We start from the raw sequence: 24,264 nt of genomic DNA, 5'->3' as shown, positions 1-24,264 counted from the left end.
AAACTAGTTTTCTTCCTCAAACTTGATTCTCCAATAGAATCTAACTGCTCGTATTTCAGATAATTCTATTTCACACATTCATGCCTTTGAAAGTAACTTTTTCTAGATTACCCTCCACCAATTAAGTGTCCAGTGTACGTTAGGCTCAGAGCTAGATGCTGGAGTTGCAATGGTGACAAGGCATTCTCTCACCCTAGGCCAGTGGTCGGCATACTCATTAGTCAACAGAGCCAAATATCAACAGTACAACGACTGAAATTTCTTTTGAGAGCCAAATTTTTTAAACTTAAACTATATAGGTAGTTTGCTTCTTCTTTGTAGCCATGTCAAACAGGGCATCTAAAAAAATGTTTCATTTTATAATAATAATAAAGCCACCAACACAAAATAATTACAATTCTTAAATTGATGACAAAAATACCTGTAGGATTTGCAGCTGGTTGGAAAAATACAGGTAACTTTATGCTTCGAGTAGGTACTTTTGTCACCCACACGCGATTTGCGGAGGCGACTAGCACTAACCACTACACAATGAGACTGCTGACCAGCTCACTCAACTCGTGCATGAATCTATCCCGAGGCCCGCCTGTGCTGTGTCTCCCGTCGCCCGACTGCCCGACACCCCCCACTTCTTCTAACGCCACTTCTTCAAAATAGACTTGCCCAGGCCGAAAACCGACTTCTGCGCATGGGCCACGAAGGTTCAATTGCACTGTACATGCACGCCCGCACGTGGTATTTTGTGGAAGAGCCACACTCAAGGGGCCAAAGAGCCACATGTGGCTCGTGAGCCGCGGTTTGCTGACCACTGCCCTAGGGAGCTCGCAGTTAAGAAGGAACTTTTTTTTTTTTTAATATATTTTATTGATTGCTGGGGTCCAACCCCAGCAGGTCCAGGGGTCCCCAAAGGTGTGGACAGAGTCAGCGAAGAAGGAATGACACGGAGGCAGCCTTCGGGTGATCATCATAGCCAGGTTCCTCTAGCCAGGATCTCCAGCCAAGTTGTCTAGGATCTCCAGCTAGGTTCTGTAGCTATGTTCCCTCGCTAGGTTCTCCAGCCAGGTTCAGTCTAGGTTCTAGTCAGGTTCTCTTGCCATGTTCTATCCAGGTTCTGTAGCCAGGTTCTGTCTCTAGGATCTTCAGCCAGGTTCTCTCGCTAGGTTCTGTCTCTAGGTTCTGTGGCCAGTTTCTGTCCAGGATCTTTTGCCATGTTCTGTCTCTAGGTTCTGTCTCTAGGTTCTGTGTCTAGGTTCTGTGTCCTGTTGTCTTGTTACATCTGTATTTATACCAGTTGATTCCAATCCTATTAATCTCTATTCCAAAGGTTAGGGCATTTCTTATCTCCATTCCAGGGAGTAAAGATTATGTAGCTTAAGCATGATTGTTCGTAGTTAAAGTGATTAATTACCCGCCTGGCACTTAGTTAAGGGGTTTTATTCCCTCCCTAACTTCAGGGGAAAATCCCTACCTGGGGAAACAACCTTTCTCAGAGAGGTGACCTTGGTTAAAACACATAGTGCCAAGAAGGTGAGCAAACATATTAAGAACAGTATGCCATATATGCCAGGTCCCTTGAAACAGCAAGGATGGACCGGCTCCCGGCAATTGATTTTTTTTACAGAGAAGAAGGGAGAGGGATAGAGAGAAACACCAATGAGAGAGAAACATCAATCAGCTGCCTCCTGCACACCCCCTACTGGGGATGTGCCCGCAACCAAGGTACATGCCCTTGACCGGAATCGAACCTGGGACCCTTGAGTCCGCAGGCTGACGCTCTAGCCACTGAGCCAAACCGGTTAGGGCAAGAAGGAACTTTAAAAAGGTGAACAAACCATGGCATTTAGGTGGTAAGTGCCTTAAAAGAAGTGACTTGTGCCTGCTGCTGGAATTCCTGGATGGGGACCTCACTTGTCATAGCATAACCAAGCGCATGAATTCTGGGAGCAAACTGCCTGCATTCAAACCCCAATGCTACCATTTACAGTGTGTGACCTGGAAAAAAATACATTCTCTCCTCTGTAAAGTGGGACTGATGATAGTACTTACCTCATATGGTTCTTAGAAGGATTAGAGTTTTGTTGGTTTGTTTTTGTGTTTTGGTTAATTCTCACCCGAGGATATTTTTTCCATTGATTTTTTTTGAAAATTAGATATTTACTATTTATTAGAGCATCAAAAATATGAAATATTTAGACATGAATCTGAGAAAAGGTGTAAAAGATCTAAACAGTAAAAATTATAGAACACTGCTAAATTAAGATCTAAATAAATGAATACATTTACAATGTTCATGAGTCAAAAGACTATATAGTTACAATGTCAGTTACTCCAAAATTGATCTACAGATTCAATACAATCTCAATAAAAATCTTAGGATATGTTTTGTAGAAATTGACAAATCGGTTCTAAAATTCACATGGAAATGCAAAGGACCTAGAACGGCCTAAACAATTTTGGCAAAAAACAAAGTAGGATGACTGACACTACATGGCTTCAATTCAGGCAGGGTGTTAATGGCATCAAAGTAGACAAGTAGATCAATGCAGCAAAACAGAATCTAGCGCTGGGCCCCACGGACATGGACAGCTGATTTGCGGCAAGGGTGCAAAGGCAACTCAGTAGAAAAGGAACCATGCTTTCAAAAAATGGTGCTACAATAGGTGACCCATTTAAAAAGGAAAGGAGAGAGGAACCTAGGTCCACACCTCACATCCTATACAAAATTTAATTCAGAACAGATGATGAATCTAAATGTAAAATTTTAAGTTATAAAAACAGGAAGGAAACATAGGAGAAAGCCTTTATACACTTGGGTAAGGCAAATATTTCTTAAATATGATACTAAGCCCACAATCCATAAAAGAACTGAAACATTGGACCTCATCAATATTGAAATCTTATGCTCTTCAAAAGCTACTGTTAAGAGAATTGAAAAGACAAACCACAAGCTGGGAGAAAATATTTGGAAATCACCTCTATGAAAGAGGACTTGTGTTGATAATATATAAAGACCTCTTACATATCAATAAAAAGAAAACCCAATTAAAACATAGGCAGAAAATATGAACACCATTGATATTTTTAGAGAGTGAGACAGGGAGAGAGAAACATCAAGGTGAAAAAGACATATCAATTGGTTGCCTCCCACACACGCCCAGACTGGCGTGGGGGATCGAGCCTGCAAGCCAGGTACAGGCATGCCCTTGACTGAGACCCTTCAGTCGAGAGCCGATGTTCTAACTACTGGCTAGGGCAGGATTAGAGTTTAATTCTTGTAAACTGGCTAATAATTACTTAACCAAAGTTCTGATAGGCTTCCTTTTGCCTTTTCTGCTACTATTAGAAGCCTTGCCTAAGTATACACTGAGTATTTATTTTATTTAATACATTTGACAAATAGTAAGCATCTACTCTGGACAGAAGCATTGTTTTAGGTAAAGAATATAGACAAATAGCTGAGCAAAGCCTTTCTTCTAAGCACCTGTCTAAAATATGCCTCCCTCTCCCAGCCTCATTAAAATGTCTGGTTATGGGCAGGCTACAGGTTACAGAGAACTAACATTTATTATGCCCATTCATCTATGCAATTCCATTTAATCTTCCCCAACAAACCCCAAGGTGGGTATTATTACCATTTTACATATTGGAAACAAAGGTACAGAGCTGTTAATAACACATCACTGCCAGTAGGAGACAGTGGCAGGATTTAAGGCTGAAATTTGCTGGTTCCAGAACTCCAGCTCTAAAATGGCTTAGGTTAGCAAGAGAAAGACTATCACCAGTTACTTCAAGAAGCCACCTACATAGCCACCAATCATCTCCAGGATTTCTCATGAATCAACAGTTGCTTGGAAGTCTTCCTTCAGCACAGCATGAGTGGTTTAGAAAACTTGTTGGCCACTTAGAAATTCTGCCATTCTCACCCAGGGTTTACATATCTTTCAGGGAACAGATCTGGCAATGAGGGGAGAAGAAATGGGGAAATGGAGAGAGAGAGAGAGAGATAGGTAGAGTAGGGAAGGACTGGCTAAATATGAAAAATCACTGAAGGTCAGTGCTGCAAGCAAGAACACTTGGTCTGAACTCATTATTTATTTATTTATTTATTTAATTTTATTGATTTTTTTACAGAGAGGAAGGGAGAGAGACAGAGAGTTAGAAACATCGATCAGCTGCCTCCTGCACACCTCCCACCGGGGATGTGCCCGCAACCCAGGTACATGCCCTTGACCGGAATCGAACCCGGGACCCTTCAGTCCGCAGGCCGACGCTCTATCCACTGAGCCAAACCGGTTTCGGCTGAACTCGTCATTTAAATATGAAGAAATGAGACCCACGGAAGGAAACGTCTCATCCAGAATTACCTAGGAACTCAGTGAGAAGGGTGTGGAACTGTGCTGTTCAATGTGGTAGCCCAGGGGTGGGCAAACTTTTTGACTCGAGGGCCACAATGGGTTCTTAAACTGGACCGGAGGGCCGGAACAAAAGCATGGATGGAGTGTTTGTGTGAACTAATATAAATTCAAAGTAAACATCATTCCATAAAAGGGTACGGTCTTTTTTTTTTTTTTTTTTTTTTTAGTTTTATTCATTTCAAACAGGCCGGATCTGGCCCGCTGGCCGTAGTTTGCCCATGGCTGTGGTAGCCTCTGGCTATGGAGCACTTGAACTTGGACCTGAAATGTGACTAGTGTGAATTGAGATAAGCTGTATCAAATATGCATTCAATTTCAAAGATTGCATATGGGGGGGGGGGTGTAAAATATGTCAACTTTTTATTTTGGTTATATGTTGAAGTAATATTTTGGAACCCAGCCTGCGTGACTTAGTGGTTGAATGTCGCCCTGATCTATGAACCAGGAGATCACAGTTTGATTCCCAGTCAGGGCACATGCCTGGGTTTCAGGCTCCATCCCCAGTAGGGGGTCGTGCAGGAGGCAGCCCATCAATGATTCTCTCCCATCATTGATGGTTCTATCTCCTTCTCCCTCTCCCTTCCTCTCTGAAATCAGTAAAAATATATATATTAAAAAAATGAAATATTTTGGATATATTTAGTACTATAATAAAACATATATAAGAAAAATTTAAATTACATATATGGCTCACGTTTGTGGCTCAGATTATATTTCTATTGGACAATGCTTATCTGGAACCTATTATCATCCCACGTCCAGGTGATTGTCCCTCTTCTCCTTTCTGGAGTTTCTTCTAACAAGTCATTTACCACCTTTTATGTGCCAGCTGCTGAGGGGAGCTCAAGTTGTGGTCTGAGGATAAGATCAAAACGCAGCAAAGGATAGCAGTCCTGGTGAGTTCTATCTTCTATTCTTCCTAGAATGATGGTTCTTAAACTCTATTAGCTCTGGTGTTCCCTTTTAATAGCAAACACTTTTAGAAAATATATTTCACTTACATGAATGTTCAATAGGGCAATTTTTTTTCTTAATGTGTTTTCATTGATTTCAGAGAGAGGAGAAGGAGAGATAGGAACATCAATGATAAGAGAATCATTTATTGGCCGCCTCCTGCAGCCCTCAACTGGGGATGGAGTCTAAACCCGGGCATGTGCCCTGAGCGGGATTGGAACTGTGATTGCCGGTTCATGGGTCAACGCTCAAAACCACTGAGCCACACGCGCTGGGCCATAGGACGTGGTCAAGGCCCGGGACAGACCATTGCTACTTGTGTGATACTGTCTTACAATGTGCAAGGCGTCTGACGTTCTTGGCTCTTCCCCTGGAACATTTGGCAACACAGTTGCTCCTGCACACCTCCCGCTTGCCCCCGCTTGCCCCGAGGGGTGTGCGTCCTGGCCGGAGCCGGCGTGGTTGTCAGAGGCCCCGCCGCCCCGGGCTGTGTTCCCCCCTCCCCGGGCCCTAGCTGCCCCGGCCTCCAGCCTCCCCAGTTCTCCTCTCAGGCAGCCTCTCTCCTCTCTCTGGGCTCTGCTTTTTACCTGGAAATCTCACATTTCGTTTGGGTGACTCACTGAAACTCTGGATTCTCAGCCTTCCCAAATTCACAGTCTAATTCGTCCTGTCGTGTTTTCCCACTGGACTCGCCGTGTCCGCCGTGGCACGTGTGACAGCTCGGGACATCTGCCCGCGTGCGTTCTGCCGGTCAGTGTGAGTTTAGCGTCGACTCTCAGCTCCCGAGGGAGGGACCACGCCCACCCGCCCGGCCGGTCACTCGGTACCCACGACGATGGCCGGCAACTTCCAGGCCAACACCTGGCCGCCGGACGGAGCGGAGCGGCGGGTTCCGGGGCCGCGGGGGAGTCCCGGGACGGACACGCGATCACTGGTGGGCACTTTCCTGGGCGGGTGGGAGTTGGGATGGGAGTTGGGGTGGGAGGTTTGCGGCCCCCCAGGGCCACTCGGAGGAGCCGCGGTGGGGCGCACGCCGGCTCGAGAGGGGCGGCGGCGCGCGGTCCCGAGGAGGAGCCGGCAGACCATAGAGAGGGCGCGGCGGAGCGAGCGGCCGGATGCGGTCACCATAGAGACGGGCTGACAGCGGGCGGAAGAGGAAGGAGGGGCCGGCCGTGAGGTGGCAGCGGCCGCGGCGGAGCCGGCGCCTCGGCGGGACCTGGGGTCTGTTCCTCCTTCCCGCCCTGCCCCGCCCCACGCCCTCGCCCGGTCCCGGGGACGGCGCTGCTCGCGGCGGTCGCATCCTCCCCGCTTCGCCCGGGCCTGCTGCCGGGCCTCCCCCTGCGGCCCCGCGGAAGCCCCGGGCGCGGGGTCCCTGCCCGCCTCTCAGCCCCCCGCCCTCGGCAGCTCCGTGACGCAGCCGGTTTTGTTCGTTTGGAGACGAACAGCCAACAGTCGCCTTGAGCCTTCTTTCCAGGACCGGGATGGGTCCGTGATCGCAGAGGGAGCACCGCGGCCGGCCTGTCCAGAACCCGCGTGGCCCCGAGCCGCTCCTCGGCCTCTCGGTTCGGTTTGGTGTGGGAACCTGGGGCCTTGGGACGACCGGACAGCGAGGGGCCCTGACACCGCCCTCCGCAGCGACTGCCAGTTGCCTCCTGTCCTCCCGGAGAGGGAGGTGGCAGCACCGCCTCTGAGCATCCGGGCTCGGGGAAGGAGGTGCTGCAAAATGGCCCCGGCAGCCACCGTGCCCCTGTGAGCGCTGCGGGCTGGGGCTCGCTCTCTGCCCCTCGTTTGGGTGGGCAGAGCTTCCGTGTGCCATGCCAGTGGCTCTCGCCCCCTCCTGAGCGGGCGGAGGGTCCCTCCCGCCCCGTGTTTCCTTGGCACTCGGGAGTGGAGTAGGAAGAGGCCGCCAGGCCAGGCCGGGGCAGGGTAGGGGGCAGCGCCTGGGGGGCGCCCTGTTCTGGTGCAGCAGGTGCTTTCCCCGGCCCCTTCTGCAGCAGCTGCTGCTGGCCCCTGACTTGGTCTGCAGGTGTGCGTGGGCCTTTCGGGTTACGTCTGGCAGGAGTGAGTGGTGTTGCCTCCCTTTTCTACGGGAAGACAGGCCATAAGCCGTTAGTGGGCGAATTGGAGTCTAATATTTATTACCGTCTGGACTGAGGGTTAGATCTGGCACTTTGATAACTGGAGACCAGCCAGACAGGATTGTGAAGACGGGACGTCCAGCTTCCTGGCGATGCTGGGCCTGGAAGCAAACACGCCTTGTTCTGCTGCTGAGCTCACGGGCGCCAGGTTCCCTGGTTAAAACCGCATGCCTACCACTGGCCTGGCACCCGTCAACCTACTGAGTGATCCTTGAGGCTGTGCCCCCCGGAGCATGCGCACAGCAGGGCCTACCACCATGCGACTGAGCTCCCTGTTGGCTCTTCTGCGACCAGCGCTGCCCCTCATCCTGGGGCTGTCTCTGGGATGCAGCCTGAGCCTCTTGCGGGTTTCCTGGATCCAGGGTGAGGGAGAAGATCCCTGTGTAGAGGCTGTGGGGGAACCAGGAGGCCTGCAGAATCCTGACTCGAGAATTGGGCTTGACCAAAGCGATGAAGAGTTCAAACCCCGGATTGTCCCCTACTATAGGGATCCCAACAAGCCTTACAAGAAGGTGCTGAGGTGAGAGCTGCATGCGTGCATAGCCCCCGACCCCACTTTAGGGCTGCTCTAAGGCCTTGCCTCTGCCTTCAGTGGTAATGTGTGTTGGGCCCCGTGGAGCAATTCTTACCATCGTGGTTCTATTTCTTTTTTCCCCGCTTCCTCAGTCTAAGAAAGTCTCACCTGTTGGTGTTACATTAGTGCTGGATGTTCTTAGATAGGGTAGGAATTGCATCTACTTCGTCTAGTCCATCATTAGTAAATCCCTCCCCAGTGTCAGCTGTTCAGAGGATGCTTACTCCAGGAGCTAATTAATGCTGATGAGGAGGTCTCTTGCTTCTCTTTTCTCACCTCCAACTACCTCATTTCTAGAGGGGTGTGTATGCTATACAACCTGGGTTCCTGAGATGAGGGAGCTGACCCTTGACAGACTGGTCTCTCCACAGGACTCGGTACATCCAGACAGAGCTGGGCTCTCGGGAGCGGTTGCTGGTGGCTGTCCTGACTTCCCGGGCCACGCTGCCCACGTTGGCCGTGGCTGTGAACCGCACCGTGGCCCACCACTTCCCGCGGTTGCTCTACTTCACGGGGCAGCGGGGGGCCCGGGCTCCAGCGGGGATGCAGGTGGTATCTCATGGGGACGAGCGACCGGCCTGGCTCATGTCGGAGACCCTGCGCCATCTCCACACACACTTTGGGGCCGACTACGACTGGTTCTTCATCATGCAGGATGACACGTATGTGCAGGCCCCCCGCCTGGCAGCCCTTGCTGGCCACCTCAGCATCAACCAAGACCTGTATTTGGGCCGGGCGGAGGAGTTCATTGGCGCCGGCGAGCAGGCCCGGTACTGCCATGGGGGCTTTGGCTACCTGTTGTCTCGGAGTCTCCTGCTTCGATTGCGGCCACATCTGGATGGCTGCCGAGGGGACATTCTCAGTGCCCGTCCTGACGAGTGGCTTGGCCGCTGCCTCATCGACTCTCTGGGCATCGGCTGTGTCTCACAGCACCAGGTGACAGCCCTTTCAAGTCAGTCGGGGTCCCTGACAACAGTAGTGACTGAGGGTTGGTCTCCGGGCTCGGTGATGCTGGCTCCTTCCCGGCAGCACATGCGGCCTCTGGTTTGCCCTTCACAGATAGGGAGTGTGCCTCTGGCTGCCCTGGTGCCCTCAGGCAGTCTTAGCCCCGGGGGCATCTTGTCAGGGACCCTGTGAGAAGATAAAAGGTGCCCCCTCCTCAGTCCTCCATCTGCCCCCCTTCCTCCACCCCTTCCCTGACACACGCACAGTCGTGAACAATCTGGGAATGTTCTAGAGATGGCTACGCTCCTGGAGAAGTGAGGTAATCCCTGTTCTAGCCCTGAGAGCTGCCCTGTCTCTGGGACTGGTATCATAGGAGTACTTGCTGGCTCATGGTGTTCATTCCCTGGAGAAACAGTGGGGCTCTCTGGGGAAGAGAGTACCCTTAGTTGCCTACTGAACATTCTTTTTTTCAAAATTTAGCAGTGAGAGTAAGGCCAAGGTTAAGGGGACACTGGACTGAGCCCCTGCTTCCTCCGTCCTTGCACGGCAGCAGCAGTTAGGGGGTGAATGCTGGGTTTGGTCAGGGCTGGTTGAGACGGGCAGCCCTCCGTGTGTGGCACTGATTGGTCTGATTGGTCCCTCTAGGGGCAGCAGTATCGCTCATTTGAACTGGCCAAAAATAGAGACCCGGAGAAGGAGGGGAGCTCGGCTTTCCTGAGTGCCTTTGCAGTGCACCCTGTATCGGAGGGGACCCTCATGTACCGGCTCCACAAGCGCTTCAGCACCCTGGAGCTGGAGCAGACGTACAGCGAAATAGAGCAACTGCAGGTGAGCCAGGTTGGCTGGAGTGAGTGGCAGCTGAGGGGGAGGCTGGTGGGGTAGGAAGAAGCTGACCATACCTAAATTTTTTTTTTATCCTCACCCGAGGATATTTTTCCATTGATTTTTAGAGAGAGTGGAAGGGAGGGGGAGAGACAGAAAGAAACATTGATGTGAGAGAGACAAGACACATCCATTGGTTGCCTCCCAATATGCCCCGACCAGGGCCGGGGATCAAGCCTGCAAATGAGGTACATGCCCTTGACTGGAATTAAACCCAGGATCCTTTAGTCCTCGGGCCAGTGCTCTATCCATGGAGCCAGACAGGGAAGGGCTAACTGTACCTAAATTTAAAGCAGCTCCAGAGAGAAGGGGCTCTTGGGTCCAGGCCAGTCATCAGATGAGCTCCTGGAAAGACCCGGAGGCAGTTAGAAGGGTTTGGTGGTGAACTGAGGGTCAGGGCTCGGAACAGTGTGCCTCTCCACCAAGGAGGCCACAATCCCAAAGTCCCCTAATTTCTATCACTGGCCTAAAAAACCAAGGGTTTGAAGAATATTCTAGTTTATTGTGGGGTTGTCAGAGGGGAAGTACAGGTGCACACAAAGGTGTGTTCTCAGGAGGATGGGAGTACTTTGGGTTTTGGAGGGGGAGCCGTTGAGCTTTGTATTTCAGGATGCTTTAAGGTCTGTCTGCCAAAGCACATTCCTCCCCGCCGGCCTCCTCACTGCATCTGTGTACGGGGGGTATAATTCCTATGCCCACTGCGTTTGTAGAGGAAGGATGTAAGGTACAGGGCATTGAGTGATTAGCCAAGGGGCACCCCACTAAGTGTCAGGACAGCGCAGAGCCCAGGCGGGTCGGGTCCTGAGGACTGCCCCGCTCCCCCGGTTTACTCACTGTGTGTCCCTCCTGCCCTAGGCTCAGATCCGGAACCTGACCGTGCTGACCCCCGAGGGGGAGGCAGGGCTGAGCTGGCCTGTGGGGCTCCCGGCCCCGTTCACACCACGCTCTCGATTTGAGGTGCTGGGCTGGGACTACTTCACAGAACAGCACACCTTCTCCTGTGCAGATGGGGCGCCCAAGTGCCCACTGCAAGGGGCTAGCCGGGCGGACGTGGGCGATGCTGTGGAGACGGCTCTGGAGCAGCTGAACCGGCGCTATCAGCCCCGGCTGCGATTCCAGAAGCAGCGGCTGCTCAATGGCTACCGGCGCTTTGACCCAGCGCGGGGCATGGAGTACACCCTGGACCTACTGCTGGAAGCTGTGACGCAGCGTGGGCACCGGCGGGCTCTGGCCCGCAGGGTCAGCCTGCTTCGGCCGCTGAGTCGAGTGGAAATCCTACCTATGCCCTATGTCACAGAGGCCACCCGTGTGCAGCTGGTGCTGCCGCTCCTGGTGGCGGAAGCTGCTTTGGCCCCTGCTTTCCTCGAGGCCTTTGCGGCCAGCGTTCTGGAGCCACGAGAGCATGTGTTGCTCACCCTCCTGCTGGTCTATGGGCCACAGGAAGGTGGCCGAGGGGCCCTGGACCCGTTTCTCGGGGTGAAGGCTGCAGTGGCCGAGTTGGAGCGACGGTACCCTGGGACGAGGCTGGCCTGGCTCGCAGTGCGGGCGGAGGCCCCTTCCCAGGTACGGCTCATGGACGTGGTGTCCAAGAAGCACCCGGTGGACACGCTTTTCTTCCTCACCACTGTGTGGACCCGGCCGGGACCGGAGGTGCTCAACCGCTGCCGCATGAACGCCATCTCTGGCTGGCAGGCCTTCTTCCCCGTCCATTTCCAGGAGTTCCACCCCGCCCTGGCACCTCAGAAGTCTCCCCCGGGGGCTGGCCCTGACCCCCCATCCCCTCCTGGTGCTGACCCTGCCCGGGGGGCTCCCGGAGGAGGCCGGTTTGACCGCCAGGCTTCCGCGGAGGGCTGCTTCTACAATGCCGACTACCTGGCTGCCCGCGCGCGGCTGGCTGCGGAACTGGCAGGCCAGGAAGAGGAGGAAGCCCTGGAGGGGCTGGAGGTGATGGATGTGTTCCTCCGGTTCTCAGGGCTCCACCTCTTCCGAGCCGTGGAGCCAGGGCTGGTGCAGAAGTTCTCCCTGCGGGACTGCAGCCCTCGGCTCAGTGAGGAACTCTACCACCGCTGCCGCCTAAGCAACCTGGAGGGGCTGGCCGGCCGGGCCCAGCTGGCCATGGCCCTGTTCGAGCAAGAGCAGGGCAACAGCACCTAGCCTCGGCCTGCCGTGGGGTTCCCCTTTCTGCCTCAGCCCCAGGAGGGCAAGGCAAGATGGATGGAGAGCTTGTGGCTGTATTTTTTTTAAAATAAGAAAATGTGATTAAAAGTGTCTTCTGCCAAAGTGATTTTAGGTCTAGGGAAACGGAGTCAGGAGAAGAATCTGAGGGAGGGGCTGGGAGTTTTCCCAGAGGGACCTACTGCCTCCCCCTCCCCCCCTCTCCCAGTTGCCAATGAGCACACAGCTGCTAGCAGATGAATGACCTTTAATCCAGTTCCCCACCTCCCACAGGTGGGCAGAGGGGTGCTGGCAGAGCCTGGGTCAGGCGGCCTGGCCCGCGGTGCTCATTTGCAGGGCTCCTAGGTGTTGCGCACCACCAGCGACTGCTCCAGCTCCTGCCTGCGCTGCTGGATCTTTAGAGAAATGAGAGCAGGAGCAGGGTTACGGTGTGGCTGGTGAGTGACAGGACGACCCCAACCACCCGCTGCCCACCCTGGAAGAGCATCTGGGAGCAGGGAGGGCTCCCAGGAGGTGAGGGACATGGTGGAGTGGCAAAGGCGCAGGAGGCTGAGGAAGGAAGTTTCTCAGTGAGGAGGGGCCTAAGGTGCCCGGGCCCCTTCACACCTTGCAGTAGAAGTAGCGGCTGACCGCTTCCTGAGACCAGGGCTGGTGGTAGAACTCAGCCCGGCGCTCCTCCTCAGGGTTGCCTGCCACATCTGTCATCACCTGGGAGGGAGAGTGGAATCAGCCCTGAGCCCGGGCCCTTCCCGCCCCTGTGTACAACCTTTACTGTCTTCCTGATATGCTTGTCTTCCATCCAGTGCTCCCCAAGTCCCCTTCACCTTGAGGTCCCGGCTCTGGGAGCAGAGCAGGTCTTGGATGTAGCCTTTGGGGTCTCTGGAGAAGCTTAGCATGAAGTCCCTCTGGATCTTGAGCTGGTTTATGGACTCAATCGTCTCATGGATCTACAGGTAGAAAGACAGAAGCTTTCACCTGGCTGTGGTGATGTGGAAGAAGGGGGAAGGGGGAGGCAGGCACGTGGGGGAAGGGCTGCTGCTGTTCCTTTGAAGAACAGTCCCTCGGGCCCCAGGCCTCTGCAGTCCCAGGGGAGGGGGTGTTAAGTCCTTCATCTCTCCATAGGCCCATGCTCGTGTCTGTTCTGTCTGTACTCTGTCATTTCTGGGTTAACATCCCACTGCAGCTCTGGGCTCTGGCCCCACCTTACTGTCCAGAGCGCTGATCTCCTGCTGGTTGGCCGTGGACAGGAGGAAACTGCTCATCTGCCCCTTCAGTGGCTCCTCCACCTCCACATCAATGTCATAGCACGCCGTCTTCTTCTGGTCCGACGGGTCCACGCTGCCAGGAAGTCCAGCCCTTGGAGTTCACCTGCCTCCACAGAGGCCAAGGGCCCCAGGGCAGACGCAGTGGGGAGGGAGGGGGCGTTGGGATGGGAGGGACAGGCAGGACAGGAGGAAATGATTCCCCGGTCTGAGGAGCAAGCCGGGGCCTCACCTGATGACGTGATTGATGACAATTGGGTCAGGGGGCAACAGCAGGGCTGTGAGGCGTTGGGGAATCTCAGAAAACTTCAGCCGGGGACAATCAAAAATCTGAGGCAGGAGGAAGAGGTCACTCTTTTGTGCTTGGAAAGAGCATAACTACAGTTCTAGATCCATTCTGGAAAGGCCACAAGAAGCCAGGAGCATCTGAGTCACGGGTCTGAAACTAGGGGCCCATGGGCTGGTGCGGTGCAGTGGTTGAGGATGGACCCTGGGTCTGCCTGCCTATACCAATCCTGCTCCCACCACTTACTCTGCAGCCTGAGCAAGTTACTTAATGACTCAGACCTCAGTTTCTTCATCTCTACAATGGGGATAATAGTAGTTCCCCTCTCTCAGGGTTGTGGTTAGAATTCAGTGCATCAGTACACTCAATGTGCTTGGAACATACCTGCCTGACACGTGGTATGTGTTTAATAAACATCAACTGTTCTTTTTACTCCTCAGGTTTATCTGCTGTATTTATTTAAAATGTATGAAGAATAATCTCTACTGCCCTGGCTGGTTTCTCAGTGGTTAGAGCGTCAGCCTGTGGACCGAAGGCTCATGGGTTCAATTCTGGGTCAAGGGCACATACCTCAGTTGCAGGTTCTATCCCCAGCCCCAGAAGGGCACATGCAGGAGGCAACCAGTCAATGTGTTTCTCACATTGATGTTTCTCTTTCCCTCTTCCCTCCCACTCTCCCTAAAAAGGTCAATGGGGGAAAACTATCGGCTCAGTGGTTGAATGCTGACCCATGAACCAGGAGATCATGGTTCGATTCGCAGTCAGGGCACATGCCCAGGTTTCAGGCTGGATCCCCAGTAGGGGGTGTGCAGGAAGCAGTGGATTGATGATTCTCTCTCATCATTGATGTTTCTATCTCCCTCTCCCTCCCTCTCACTGAAATCAAAAATATATTTTAAAAAGATATCCTCAGCCTGGCCAGCATGGCTCAGTGGTCGAGTGTCGTCCTGTGAACCAGGAAGTCACGATTCAATTCCCAGGTTGCGGGCTCGATCCCCAGTGTGGGGTGTGCAGGAGGCAGCAGATCCATGATTCTCTCTCATCATTGATGTTTCTATCTCTCTCTCCCTCTCCCTTCCTCTCTGAAATCAATAAGAATATATTTAAATTAAAAAAATAAAAAGATATCCTCGGGTGAGGATTAAAAAAAGAATCTCTACTTCGGTAGAATTTTTGTCAAAACCCTTTCATAGCAATTTGATTTTCCTAACTGCCCAGTGGGTTAGATGGGACAGATGAGGAACAAGGCTCAAAATGGCCAAGTAATTCACCGAGAGTCAGGACCCAGGACCAGACCCTGAGATCCAACTCTGAGTGCCAAGAATATTACATTCCTGAGAGCTTTGTGGGGTTCCAGACCTCCCTGACCTGGGATGGCGAACATGCAGCACAGAGCTACACCATGGTAGGGCCTGGACTAGGACCTAGCCTCTGGCTCTGAGAGAGTGACTATGGTTTCTAATACCTGAGAATCTAAAGGCAGGGGTGGTATTAGCTTCGTAGAGGCACTTCCCCTACCGGTGACTCTGTCTGCTCCCCACATCCCTGGGCTCAGGGTACCTGCTGGAAATACTTGTCCCCATTGATGTACTCCTTGTCGTGGGAGTCCTGCAGCCTGTTGGTCTTCACATACTGCCACAGGGCCTGCACGATGGCTGAGCGGCTCTGCGTGTGCAAGCCCAGCAGCCGGGCCAGGCGGGGATCCAGTTTGAACTGGGGAGGCTGTGAAAAGGTGACCATGAAAATTAGGGAGTGGGAAGAGCTCAAAGCCAGGCAGCTTGGGACTGGGGTGGAAGTGGGGGGTACGACATGGTGATTGGGCTCCTTGGAAATGTGCTTCTGGAGACAGAGTTAGGATGGGTCTCTTGGGATGCCTACCTTGGGGGCCTTCGCCCACCTGTCTAAGAGAAAGGGTGTGGGGGGCCAAAGGATGTGGGGGACTGGCGCGGACCTGGTAGTCCAGCATGAGGAGCAGCGTGCAGCGCACACTCAGGTCCCCCGGCCTCTTCACCTGGAACCCATCCGTCTCCTGGGTGGTGGGCGTCCGGTGCCACTGTCCAGGGGAGAAGAGCTGGGTCACGTCACAGGCCCATGTGGGCTGGTGATGCTTGGGGCTCTAGGGTGGTCCCTGGTGCAAACCTGTGCAGCGGATGGGACTGCGGGACTTGGGCCTGTGGAAGGGTGGCAATTCTAGGGCAATGTGGGGTCTGGGTCTTACCTCAACTAGGTGGTTGTCAGGGCCATAAAGGTCTTTGTCTAGTTCAATGACCAAACTCTTGAAGAAGGAAGAGAACTTTCGCTTCTGCTTGCTGGGCTGTGGGAGAAGAACAGGGACTGTGGGGGCAGAACAGGGACCATGGGGGCAGAACGAGTTGGGAGGGGGTGGGGCTGGATGGGTAGGGCAGCATGGTTAGAAGCAGGCCTCTGCACCTCTGATGTCCCTCCAGGCCACCCACCCTGGGCAGGGCTGACTCCCTAACCCTCAGTGCAAACATCTAGTTCTGTCCTCAGCCCAGCCCCATACCCACCCCAGGACACCTGGAGAGACCTGGGCCAAGACGTACGTCATCCAGGAGTTTCCCCTCCACCCGCAGCTCCCAGGAGGCGATGCTGCCGTCAGAATCCTCAGCATCGGGCTTCGCAGGGTTAAAGGTATTGGAGATATAGAGACGCAGCTTCCGCTTTTGCTGTAGAAATAAAGAGTGTCCCACAGAGCAAGCACTGTGTGCCAACCCCGCAACCCCCTGTCTCCATTCTGGGAACAGGACGTAGAGCGCCTTCCCACCCCTAAACCAAGGCACCTTCATCGGCCTCTTCAGAGCCTCCTGGATGTCCACCCGCTTCCGCATGATGGTTTGATCCAGTTTCCTCTCAAACGCCAGGAGGTCCATGTAAGCCTGGGATTCAGGGACCAGCTCCCGGATCTGGAAGAGGAGGAGCAAGGCAGGGAACAGGGGCTCAGCCAATCTTGTAGGTGGAATGTGTGCGTATCATGTGATTCCAGGTACACGGAGATGGAGGGGAGCTGGCTGGTTCTGGGACTTCTGAGAGTGAGAATGGGACCTCTCCCCAGGACTGCGTATCCAGCAGTAGCAGCCTCACGTATAGGGACAAAAACTGCTTCTCCCTCCAGGGCAGTGGTTCTCAACCTTCCTAATGCCGCGACCCTTTAATACAGTTCCTCATGTGGTGGTGACCCCCAACCATAAAATTATTTTCGTTGCTACTTCATAACTGTAATTTTGCTATTGCTATGAATCGTCATGTAAATATCTGATATGCAGGATGTATTTTCATTGTTACCAATTGAACATAATTAAAGCATAGTGATGAATCACAAAAACAATATGTAATTATAGATGTGTTTTCCGATGGTCTTAGGCGACCCCTGTGAAAGGGTCATTCGACCCCCAAAGGGGTCGCGACCCACAGGTTGAGAACCGCTGCTCTAGGGAGACCCATGCATTTCATGATTAGGGAAGGCCAGAGTCACCATGGACCCCAACAAACTCGGGCTTCACCTCCTCCTCTGGCTCTTTCCTTTGTCACACAGCCTCTGGGCTATCCTTGGGTGTCTGCAAATTGGCTAGGACCTTGGTGTCCCTGAGACAGTTAGGGGATGTGGCTGCTTGCCTCTGCCCTGGCACCTCACCCAGTCACTCCAACTGATGTCTAAACCAGCTATCCCCCCGCACTCCCCCCCCACCGCTCAGCATGTGTTTGGACCGCTGCAATTCAGCCCACTGCACCCCAGGCCCAGGATGCTACCCCTTTGGGTTCTGTTCCTTCCCTCTATCCCACCCCCCCCTCTGGCCTGGGGAGCCTCACTTCTTAATTAGCTTTTTAAACAAAAAGTAAAAGTGACTGTGATCGCTGAAGCTCTGCTCCTTAGGGGGAGGGGAGACCAATGAGGTGGGGCAGCAAGGGGTGGGGGTCTGCTGGGGGCTTCTGTGAAAGGCACTCACCCTTTGAGGGAGGATTTTGTCAGCCATCTTCCTCCTCTTGGCACTGTACATTTTTTAAAGAAAAAACCAGGTTACCATGGTAACAGATCTGGGAGTAAGGAGGCCACCTGCTAAATTATCCCCCCTCTCCGCCCGCCTGGCTGGGGTTCCCACAGCCCACTCCTCTGCCTGCTCAAGGGGCAACAACGGTGGTGTGTGGCCTCCTGCTCTGTCCTCTAGGGGGGCAGAGGGGACTCCTCCTTTCTCTGGCCTGGGAGCCTCCTTCTGCCCCAGGCATGTGCCCTGACAGGGCCAGACAATCGCAGACTTGGGGGCTGAGGTGGGGAGCTGCAGAAGCGTTTGGGGAAAGCTGGGAAGGAGAGAGGACAGAGGAGAGGGAGGATGGCTCCTGAGGACTTTCCTATGCTGCCAAACTGGGGGGCACTGTCCAAGGAAGGCTAGCCAACCCCCGGGCCCCAATCCCTGGAGCAGGAGGTGATGACATGAAGCTGGTGAGGACTGCACCTCTGCCACCTGGGCTTGGAGGAGATGCTGAGAGGAGAGGGAGCTGGTGCCCTTGGACCACCTGCCAACAGGGTCCAGGGACACTCTCCTAGGGACTCAGAGAGTGTGTGTGTGGGGGACATTCTCCCCTGGGACATGACTTCGGGGGGAATTGGATTATTCTTGACCAACTAGCTGCTTCTGACTTCCAAATGCACCCCAGAAAATCCTTGGCAAGTGAATAGCCCAGCCTAAAGGATGGCTCTATACTGCCCCCATGTGGTGTTCTCAACTACTGCCCCTCCCTGTCCAGAAATCTATTCTAAGGCTAGACGAGTAGCTTTCACTCAAGGTCTGACTTGTTTGTTTGTTTTGTTTTTGTGTTTTTGTTAATCCCCATCCGAGGATATTTTCCCATTGATTTTTAGAGAGAATGGAAGAGAGAGGGAAAGACAGAAAGAAACAATGATGTGAGAGAAACACATCGATTGGTTGCCTCGTGCTCGGGCTGGGCTGGGGAAGAGCCTGCAACCAAGGTATGTGCCCTTGACTGGAATTGAACCCGGGACCCTTTGGTCCGCAGGCTAATGCTCTACCCACTGAGCAAAACCGGCTAGGGCTGTTTTTGTGTTTTTTAAAAGACATTTTTATTGATTTCAGAGAGGAAGGAAGAGGGGAAGAGAGATAGAAACATCAGTTATGAGAAAGAATCATTGATCAGCTACCTCCTGCACGCCCCTCACTGGGGACTGAGTCCGCAACCCAGGCATGTGCCCTCACTGGGAATCGAACCTGTGACCTCAGGTAGACGCTCAGCCATTGAGCCACACCGGCCAGGCAGGTCTGACTTGTTTTGAACAAAGTATCTATGTGAGACTCTCCATTTGTACAAAATAAATCAGGGACTTGTTAACTGTATAACAGGATGATTTATTTTGAAGGAGAATTCACCGTAGGATTCCTATGAACAGGGAATTTTCCTCGATGTGTAAAAAATATTTTATAATGAGGTATAATCCATATTACACATTTTACAGGACTCCATGTGGTGAGCAGAGGGAAGCATGTGTGTTTGGCTAAATAGTGAAACCCAAAGGGGCATTTCTCTTGTCATGCACCAGCAGGGGCTTTGGGGGTGCCACCAACTGGCCCCAACAAGGACATGGGCTGGCCCTGGGGGCTTGGGGGCAGACCTGGTCCAGAGGCCAGATTATGACAGCTCTCCAATCTTTGAGTGCCTGCGAGCAGGACTGGGCAGAAGACATCCCCTCACCCCAACAGGGCAAATTCCCAAGCTGCTACACAGACACACACACACACACACACACACACACACACACGCCAGGGATTCGGATTCCCAAGATCTGGAATGGGGCTTTAAACAGTCAAGCCAGGGAATTCTGGGGAAGGTGCACCGGACAACCACAGTTTGAGAAACACAGTCCCACAGCTCTGCTCTCAGGCCTTCTGCCAGCACCCACCCCCCAACCCCAAAGACTGAAGCATCACCCTTAACCTGGAACAAGGGCTGGAGAGAGGGCTGGAGCAGGTGACAAGGAGAAAGGGCGCTGCGGCCGCAGCTCGTCTACGGTGGGCACACAAAGGAGCCAGAGCAGTGCCCCTCACTCCACTTCTCCAGAGGGCATCCCTCCCGGGACGCCTCGGCCCCTGCTGCTCATGCCTCCTCGCCCCTGCCAATCCCGCTCCTCGCCCACCCCGTCCCTGCGGCCCGCCCCCTCCGCGCCGGGCCCCACTCACCTGCGGCTCCGCGCGGGGGCGGTGGGCACGGGCTGGCCCTGGCTCTGGGCCTGGCTCTGGCCGGGCGGAGGCGCTGCTCGCTTGCGGGCGGGCTCCATGCCCGCGGGGGCCAGGCCGGGTCGCACGGCGGGGCTGCCCATGTATGGGGAGCCCGGGGGGCCCATGGGCGCCCCCTGGTGGGGCATCCGGGCTCCAGACGGCATCCCGGGGCGCTGGGTTGGGGAGGGGGGTGGCGGGGGTGAAGCAGAAACAGGCGCCCGCCGGTCAGAGCAGGGCCCGGCTCCAGGCGTCCTGAGCCGCGTCTCCCCCACCCCGAACCCCGGCTGGTGACCCTGCTGCAGCGGCGTGAACGAAGGTGGGAGGGGCAGGGGCGCCGGAACCGCGCGGCTTTGGCGGAGGGGGCTTCGCGTCTCGCTGCAGGAAGCTAACTGCAGCCAGGCAACTGCACGGGGCATCGCCAGCTTCGGATTTGCGGAAGGTACCGCGGAAATGAATATTAATGGCGCCTTTGAACCTTTTCAAAGGATGTGCACATCCACATGCTGCTCCGAAAAACAGACTCGGAGGGTCCTTCCATCCCCACTTGACAGATGAGGCAACCGCGGCTCAAGGAGAGGCGTGACCTCGCCAAGGTCACACGGCTCCTCCTGGCACAGGCAGCCCGAGTGGCCAGCTGGCTGCACCTAGGTCAGGGCCGAGCTCCCCGCTGGGACTCCCGCAGGCCCGCTTCCCTTCATTCCCTGCTTCCCGGGCCGTCTTGCCCTGCACTCACCCCGCTCCCTCCATCTCCACCCTCTCGTCTCTCTGGGCCCAGCTTCTGACCCCTCAGCCCCACCCCCAACCCCCTTCAGCTATTCTAAGCGTCCACGCCTAGGGGCTTCGCTGACTCGGTCCATCCCATAATTTGCTCCCAAGGTGAGGCTGGAGGTGGGTCTGGAGGCAACCTGAGAGGCTGAGGTCAAACCCCACCATCACTCTCTGATGGGGGGGAAGGAGGGGAGCAGGGAGGAGCCGGAGATGGGCTGCCAGAGGGCTTGGGTAGGTCAAAAGCAGCATATTTCCTCTTAGAATCATCTTTCCTTCCTGTAGGCCTGAATCACCAGAGATGGACTCATCATATAGACCTCCTCTACTTCCCACCCCACCCAGTGAGGTCACAAGTCAGGGTTCAAAGGGGGCTTTGGAGAGATGGATGAGGCAGGTGTATTCCCTTGACACTATCCAGGTGCTCAGACGGGATGTAAATGAGATGCAAATACACGGAGTGAAATGTTCCACAGACTTTTGAAACCCCACTTGTCTAGATTCCAGAGGAGAGATTGGGGAGGACCAGAGGGGCTGTAAAGTGGACGCTGGGTGGGATGGGGATTGGGACATGGAGAGCAGGAAGAAGATTAGGGAGCAAGGGATGCAGCCCCTTGGCCCTCTTATCATTTAAATATTACCACTTTAGCCCTGGCTGGTCTGGCTCAGTGGTTGGAGCATCAGCCCTGGGACTGAAGCGTCCCGGGTTCGACTCCTGTCAAGGGCATGTACCTCAGCTGCAGGCTCAATCCCGGCCCAGGTTGGTGCGTGTGTGGGAGGCAACCAATCAATGTGTCTCTCTCACATCGATGTTTCTCTCTGTCTCTTTTCCTCCCTTCCACTCTGTCTAAAAATCAATGGAGAAAATATCCTCTGGTGAGGATCAACAACAATAAAAATACTACCACTTTACCCCCAGGAGCGCAGCGGCCCCCAGGCACAAGGAGGAGCCCTGACCCCAAACTGGGTGAATTCCTTCTAACTGCCAGCTCTCCCTCCAGCCCCGCATTATGTCTAACCCTAACCTGCAGCCAACCAGCTGCCTCTGTCCATCTCTCCCACAGTGAAACCTGCCTGTCCATGTGTCTGCCTCCCCCACCCAGCTGACCCTGTCACTCACCCCTCCAGGGTGGTGGCCCAGAAGGGAGCCTAGGCCAGCCGCTCCCCACCAGCACAGATGAGGCACTGGGAGTGGGGCAATGGGGGCTCCAACCCATTCAAGAACGGAAGCTCTAAGTTGACCAAATAAAAAAACCCACAAGTGTAGCTTTCCTCCCACCTAGATGGGCTTTCTTAAAGGGACTCCCCAAACAACAAGGTTAGGACTGGCAACTCCTCGGACCAACACCAACACCCCTGGGGCGTTGCCCCAGAGGTTCAGGCTGGAGGACAGGCCACCCCAAGGAAACCCATTTTCCTTATCAGCTGCTCTCCCATTTATCAAGGTCAGGGATACTCACTGCCCTGCTGAAGAGGCCCCAGGGAGCTGTGGCAGCCACCAGGGCCACCCCGTGGTGGGCCGAGGCTCCAGGGCCTGCCTCACTGACAGTGTGCCTTTCTTGGGGTCAGAACCAAATTTGGCCACAGTCGATCTGACTGCTTCCTCTACACCTGGCTCCAACCCTAGTACCCATGTCAAGTTCTGACGCCCCTGCCTCTCCCGTCCACCTGCCCTCCACACCTCTCCCCGCCTGGCCCTGCTGCCTCTGCTGGAGGCTCCCATGCCCCCAGGTGGCCGTGGGGTCCCTCGGGCTCCCTGTGCTGCCTCCCCGCATGGGCCTCTAGGCCTCACTCCCTGACGCCAGCCCTTCCTTCACACCTTTGAGGCATTAGGGAAGCAGCTTTTGGGGGCTGAGTCTGCCAAGGGGATCCATCTCAGCCCCTTAATTTTGGGGTCTGTCCCTAGAGAGGGCCTCTCTCTGGCCCTGATGGCAGAGGCCACCAGCAAAGCCCCAGATTCCTCCTCATGAGATGCACAGGCTGTTCAGCCAGAGAGCTTCCTGCTCCCAGTGCCTCCAGGGGTCACCTGCTCCCTGCTTCTGAGATACAATCAGAGAGACACTCTCCCAAGGATGGACACAGTCCAGCCCACGCCATGCCTCCCACCCCCACCCCCACCCCAGGGCAGGGGTAACACCTGGGCCCACAGGGGAAAGAACGGAAGGAAACATGTCTGGGACAGAGGGGAGCCCCACTTGGGCGTGGGGGACAGTCTCCACGTCCCCACCCCAGTCCCTGACCAGAACCCAGGCAAACGCCTCCCTGGCCGCCCGGGCACCCATCCCCGGCGGCCGCCTGGCGACGTGTTCGGTGCCAGCGCGCCGGCTCCGTCCCGGGCTGGGCCGAGGCTGCGGTGCCCGCCGTGGCCGGGGGAGAGCGGCCCCCACCAGCCCCTCCCGGCGGCCCTCCATTCAGCCCGCGCCAGGAGCGCACCCCCCCCCCCCCCGACAACTTTCCCCCACTCACCACCCCATGGACCAGAAACTCAAAAAGTTTGCTTTTCGTGGCTTTGCGCGCCCCTCCGGCAACTTCGTCCGCGGCCATCGGGGTGGGCTCGGCGGCTCCTCGCACTCTCTCGCTCTCTTTCTCTTTCTTTCCCTTTTCTGCCTTTTTTTCCCTCCAACTCTCCCCTCCGAGTCCTGCTGGGCGCTCTCACACTTCTACTCGAGCGGAGTGGGGAGGGGGCCCCTTCAGGGCTGCCCTGACGGCCCACGGCCCACGCCGCCGCCGCCGCCGCGGCTGCCGCATTCCTGCGCCGATAAGACAGAAATAGTCCGCCGCCGGGGTCCGCCGCCGGCTCCGCGGGGACCGGCCGGCCGGCCTTCCAGCCTCGCTGCCCAAGCAGCGCAGATAAGCGGCCGGGCGGCCGGCGAGCCCGGCTCCGGCGCTGGGAGCCGCACGGCCGCCGAGGCCGACCGGGGGCCGCGGGAGGCGGCGCGGGGAGGGGCGCCGGGGAGGTGGCCGGGGGCGCGCCGGCCGCCCGGCTCCGCCACAAACAGCGTCCCGGGTGGGGAGTCCGCCGGCGGGGCGGGCAGGGAACAGCCAGTTCCAACTTTTCCCCAAGTGGCTCCCGCCGCATTTCTGAGGCCCTTTCCCCGGGGACCTGGCAGGCCAAGGAGGGAAACACTGGCGGGAGGAGCGGGGGCGCCGAGCCGGGCCAGGCCTCCCCCCGCGCCGGCGGCGGCGGTGGGTGTGCCGAGGGGCGGCGTCCCCGGGCGCCCGCATCTGTGAGCGCCCTTGTCCGCACCGCGGCTCGGCGGCGGGTGGGGTGTTTGCGCGCACAGACGGCGCCTGTGTGTGCCTCCTCCGCGGGGCGCGGGGCGCGGGGCGCGGGGCGCGTGCGGGGCGGGTGCGTGTGTGGCGGGACCTGGCCGGGGCCTCCCAGCTCCGTGTGCGTCTATTTCTGGGCCTGCGAGGCTGTGTGTGTCTCTGTGTGAAAGTGAGGGCAGGAGGGGATGTCTTTTGGGAAGAGGTGGATCGGGCTCATGAGAACAGGAAGAGGAAAATGTGGGGGGAGGCAAGGATGGGGGTGCTTGTCAACGGATGGGTAGAGAGCACGAGGCAAGCAGCCCGGCGGCTTTGGAATGGGGTGCGGGGTGGGCGACTCGGAGCAGGTGGGGCTC

At 55.5% G+C, this 24,264-nt stretch overlaps 2 protein-coding genes across 4 annotated transcripts in view; one reads left to right on the top strand and one right to left on the bottom strand.

Annotated features, from left to right (window-relative positions):
• Nucleotides 1–6,508: 6,508 nt before the first annotated feature.
• Nucleotides 6,509–12,188, top strand: CHPF2 (chondroitin polymerizing factor 2). 2 transcript variants are annotated; one of them, XM_081102554.1, is made up of 4 exons: nt 6,509–8,027; nt 8,453–9,017; nt 9,672–9,854; nt 10,764–12,188. In XM_081102554.1, exons 1-4 carry the CDS (start codon nt 7,741–7,743, stop codon nt 12,060–12,062), a joined length of 2,334 nt encoding a protein of 777 aa, XP_080958680.1. In that variant the 5' UTR covers nt 6,509–7,740; the 3' UTR covers nt 12,063–12,188. The 2 variants fall into 2 exon arrangements, with proteins under 2 accessions (XP_080958680.1, XP_080958681.1); XM_081102555.1 differs by lacking the exon at nt 9,672–9,854 and having other exon boundaries at nt 7,573–8,027.
• Nucleotides 12,189–12,297: 109 nt separating this feature from the next.
• The window catches only part of SMARCD3 (SWI/SNF related BAF chromatin remodeling complex subunit D3), a 37,127-nt gene continuing 25,160 nt past the window's right edge, over nt 12,298–24,264 (bottom strand). Inside the window, exons 1-13 of one of the 2 annotated variants that reach the window (XM_081102556.1) lie at nt 23,108–23,359; nt 19,838–20,049; nt 17,597–17,639; nt 16,433–16,555; nt 16,196–16,318; nt 15,850–15,945; nt 15,583–15,684; nt 15,192–15,353; nt 13,578–13,675; nt 13,286–13,421; nt 12,908–13,030; nt 12,690–12,791; nt 12,298–12,478 (exon numbers count right to left, since the gene is read on the bottom strand). In XM_081102556.1, coding sequence (XP_080958682.1) covers nt 12,425–12,478; nt 12,690–12,791; nt 12,908–13,030; nt 13,286–13,421; nt 13,578–13,675; nt 15,192–15,353; nt 15,583–15,684; nt 15,850–15,945; nt 16,196–16,318; nt 16,433–16,555; nt 17,597–17,639; nt 19,838–20,049; nt 23,108–23,185 — 1,452 coding nt within the window. In that variant the 5' untranslated portion in view covers nt 23,186–23,359 and the 3' untranslated portion in view covers nt 12,298–12,424. Of the gene's footprint in view, nt 12,479–12,689; nt 12,792–12,907; nt 13,031–13,285; nt 13,422–13,577; nt 13,676–15,191; nt 15,354–15,582; nt 15,685–15,849; nt 15,946–16,195; nt 16,319–16,432; nt 16,556–17,596; nt 17,640–19,837; nt 20,050–23,107; nt 23,360–24,264 lie in introns of those variants that run through there. The other variant, XM_081102557.1, reaches the window with a different exon arrangement.

The sequence above is a fragment of the Myotis nattereri genome (assembly GCF_964212035.1).
Source record: "Myotis nattereri genome assembly, chromosome: 11".
NCBI classification, from domain to species: domain Eukaryota; kingdom Metazoa; phylum Chordata; class Mammalia; order Chiroptera; family Vespertilionidae; genus Myotis; species Myotis nattereri.
The sequence above is the reverse complement of the archived record's forward strand: the minus strand, read 5'-3'. Positions and strand labels throughout refer to the sequence as shown.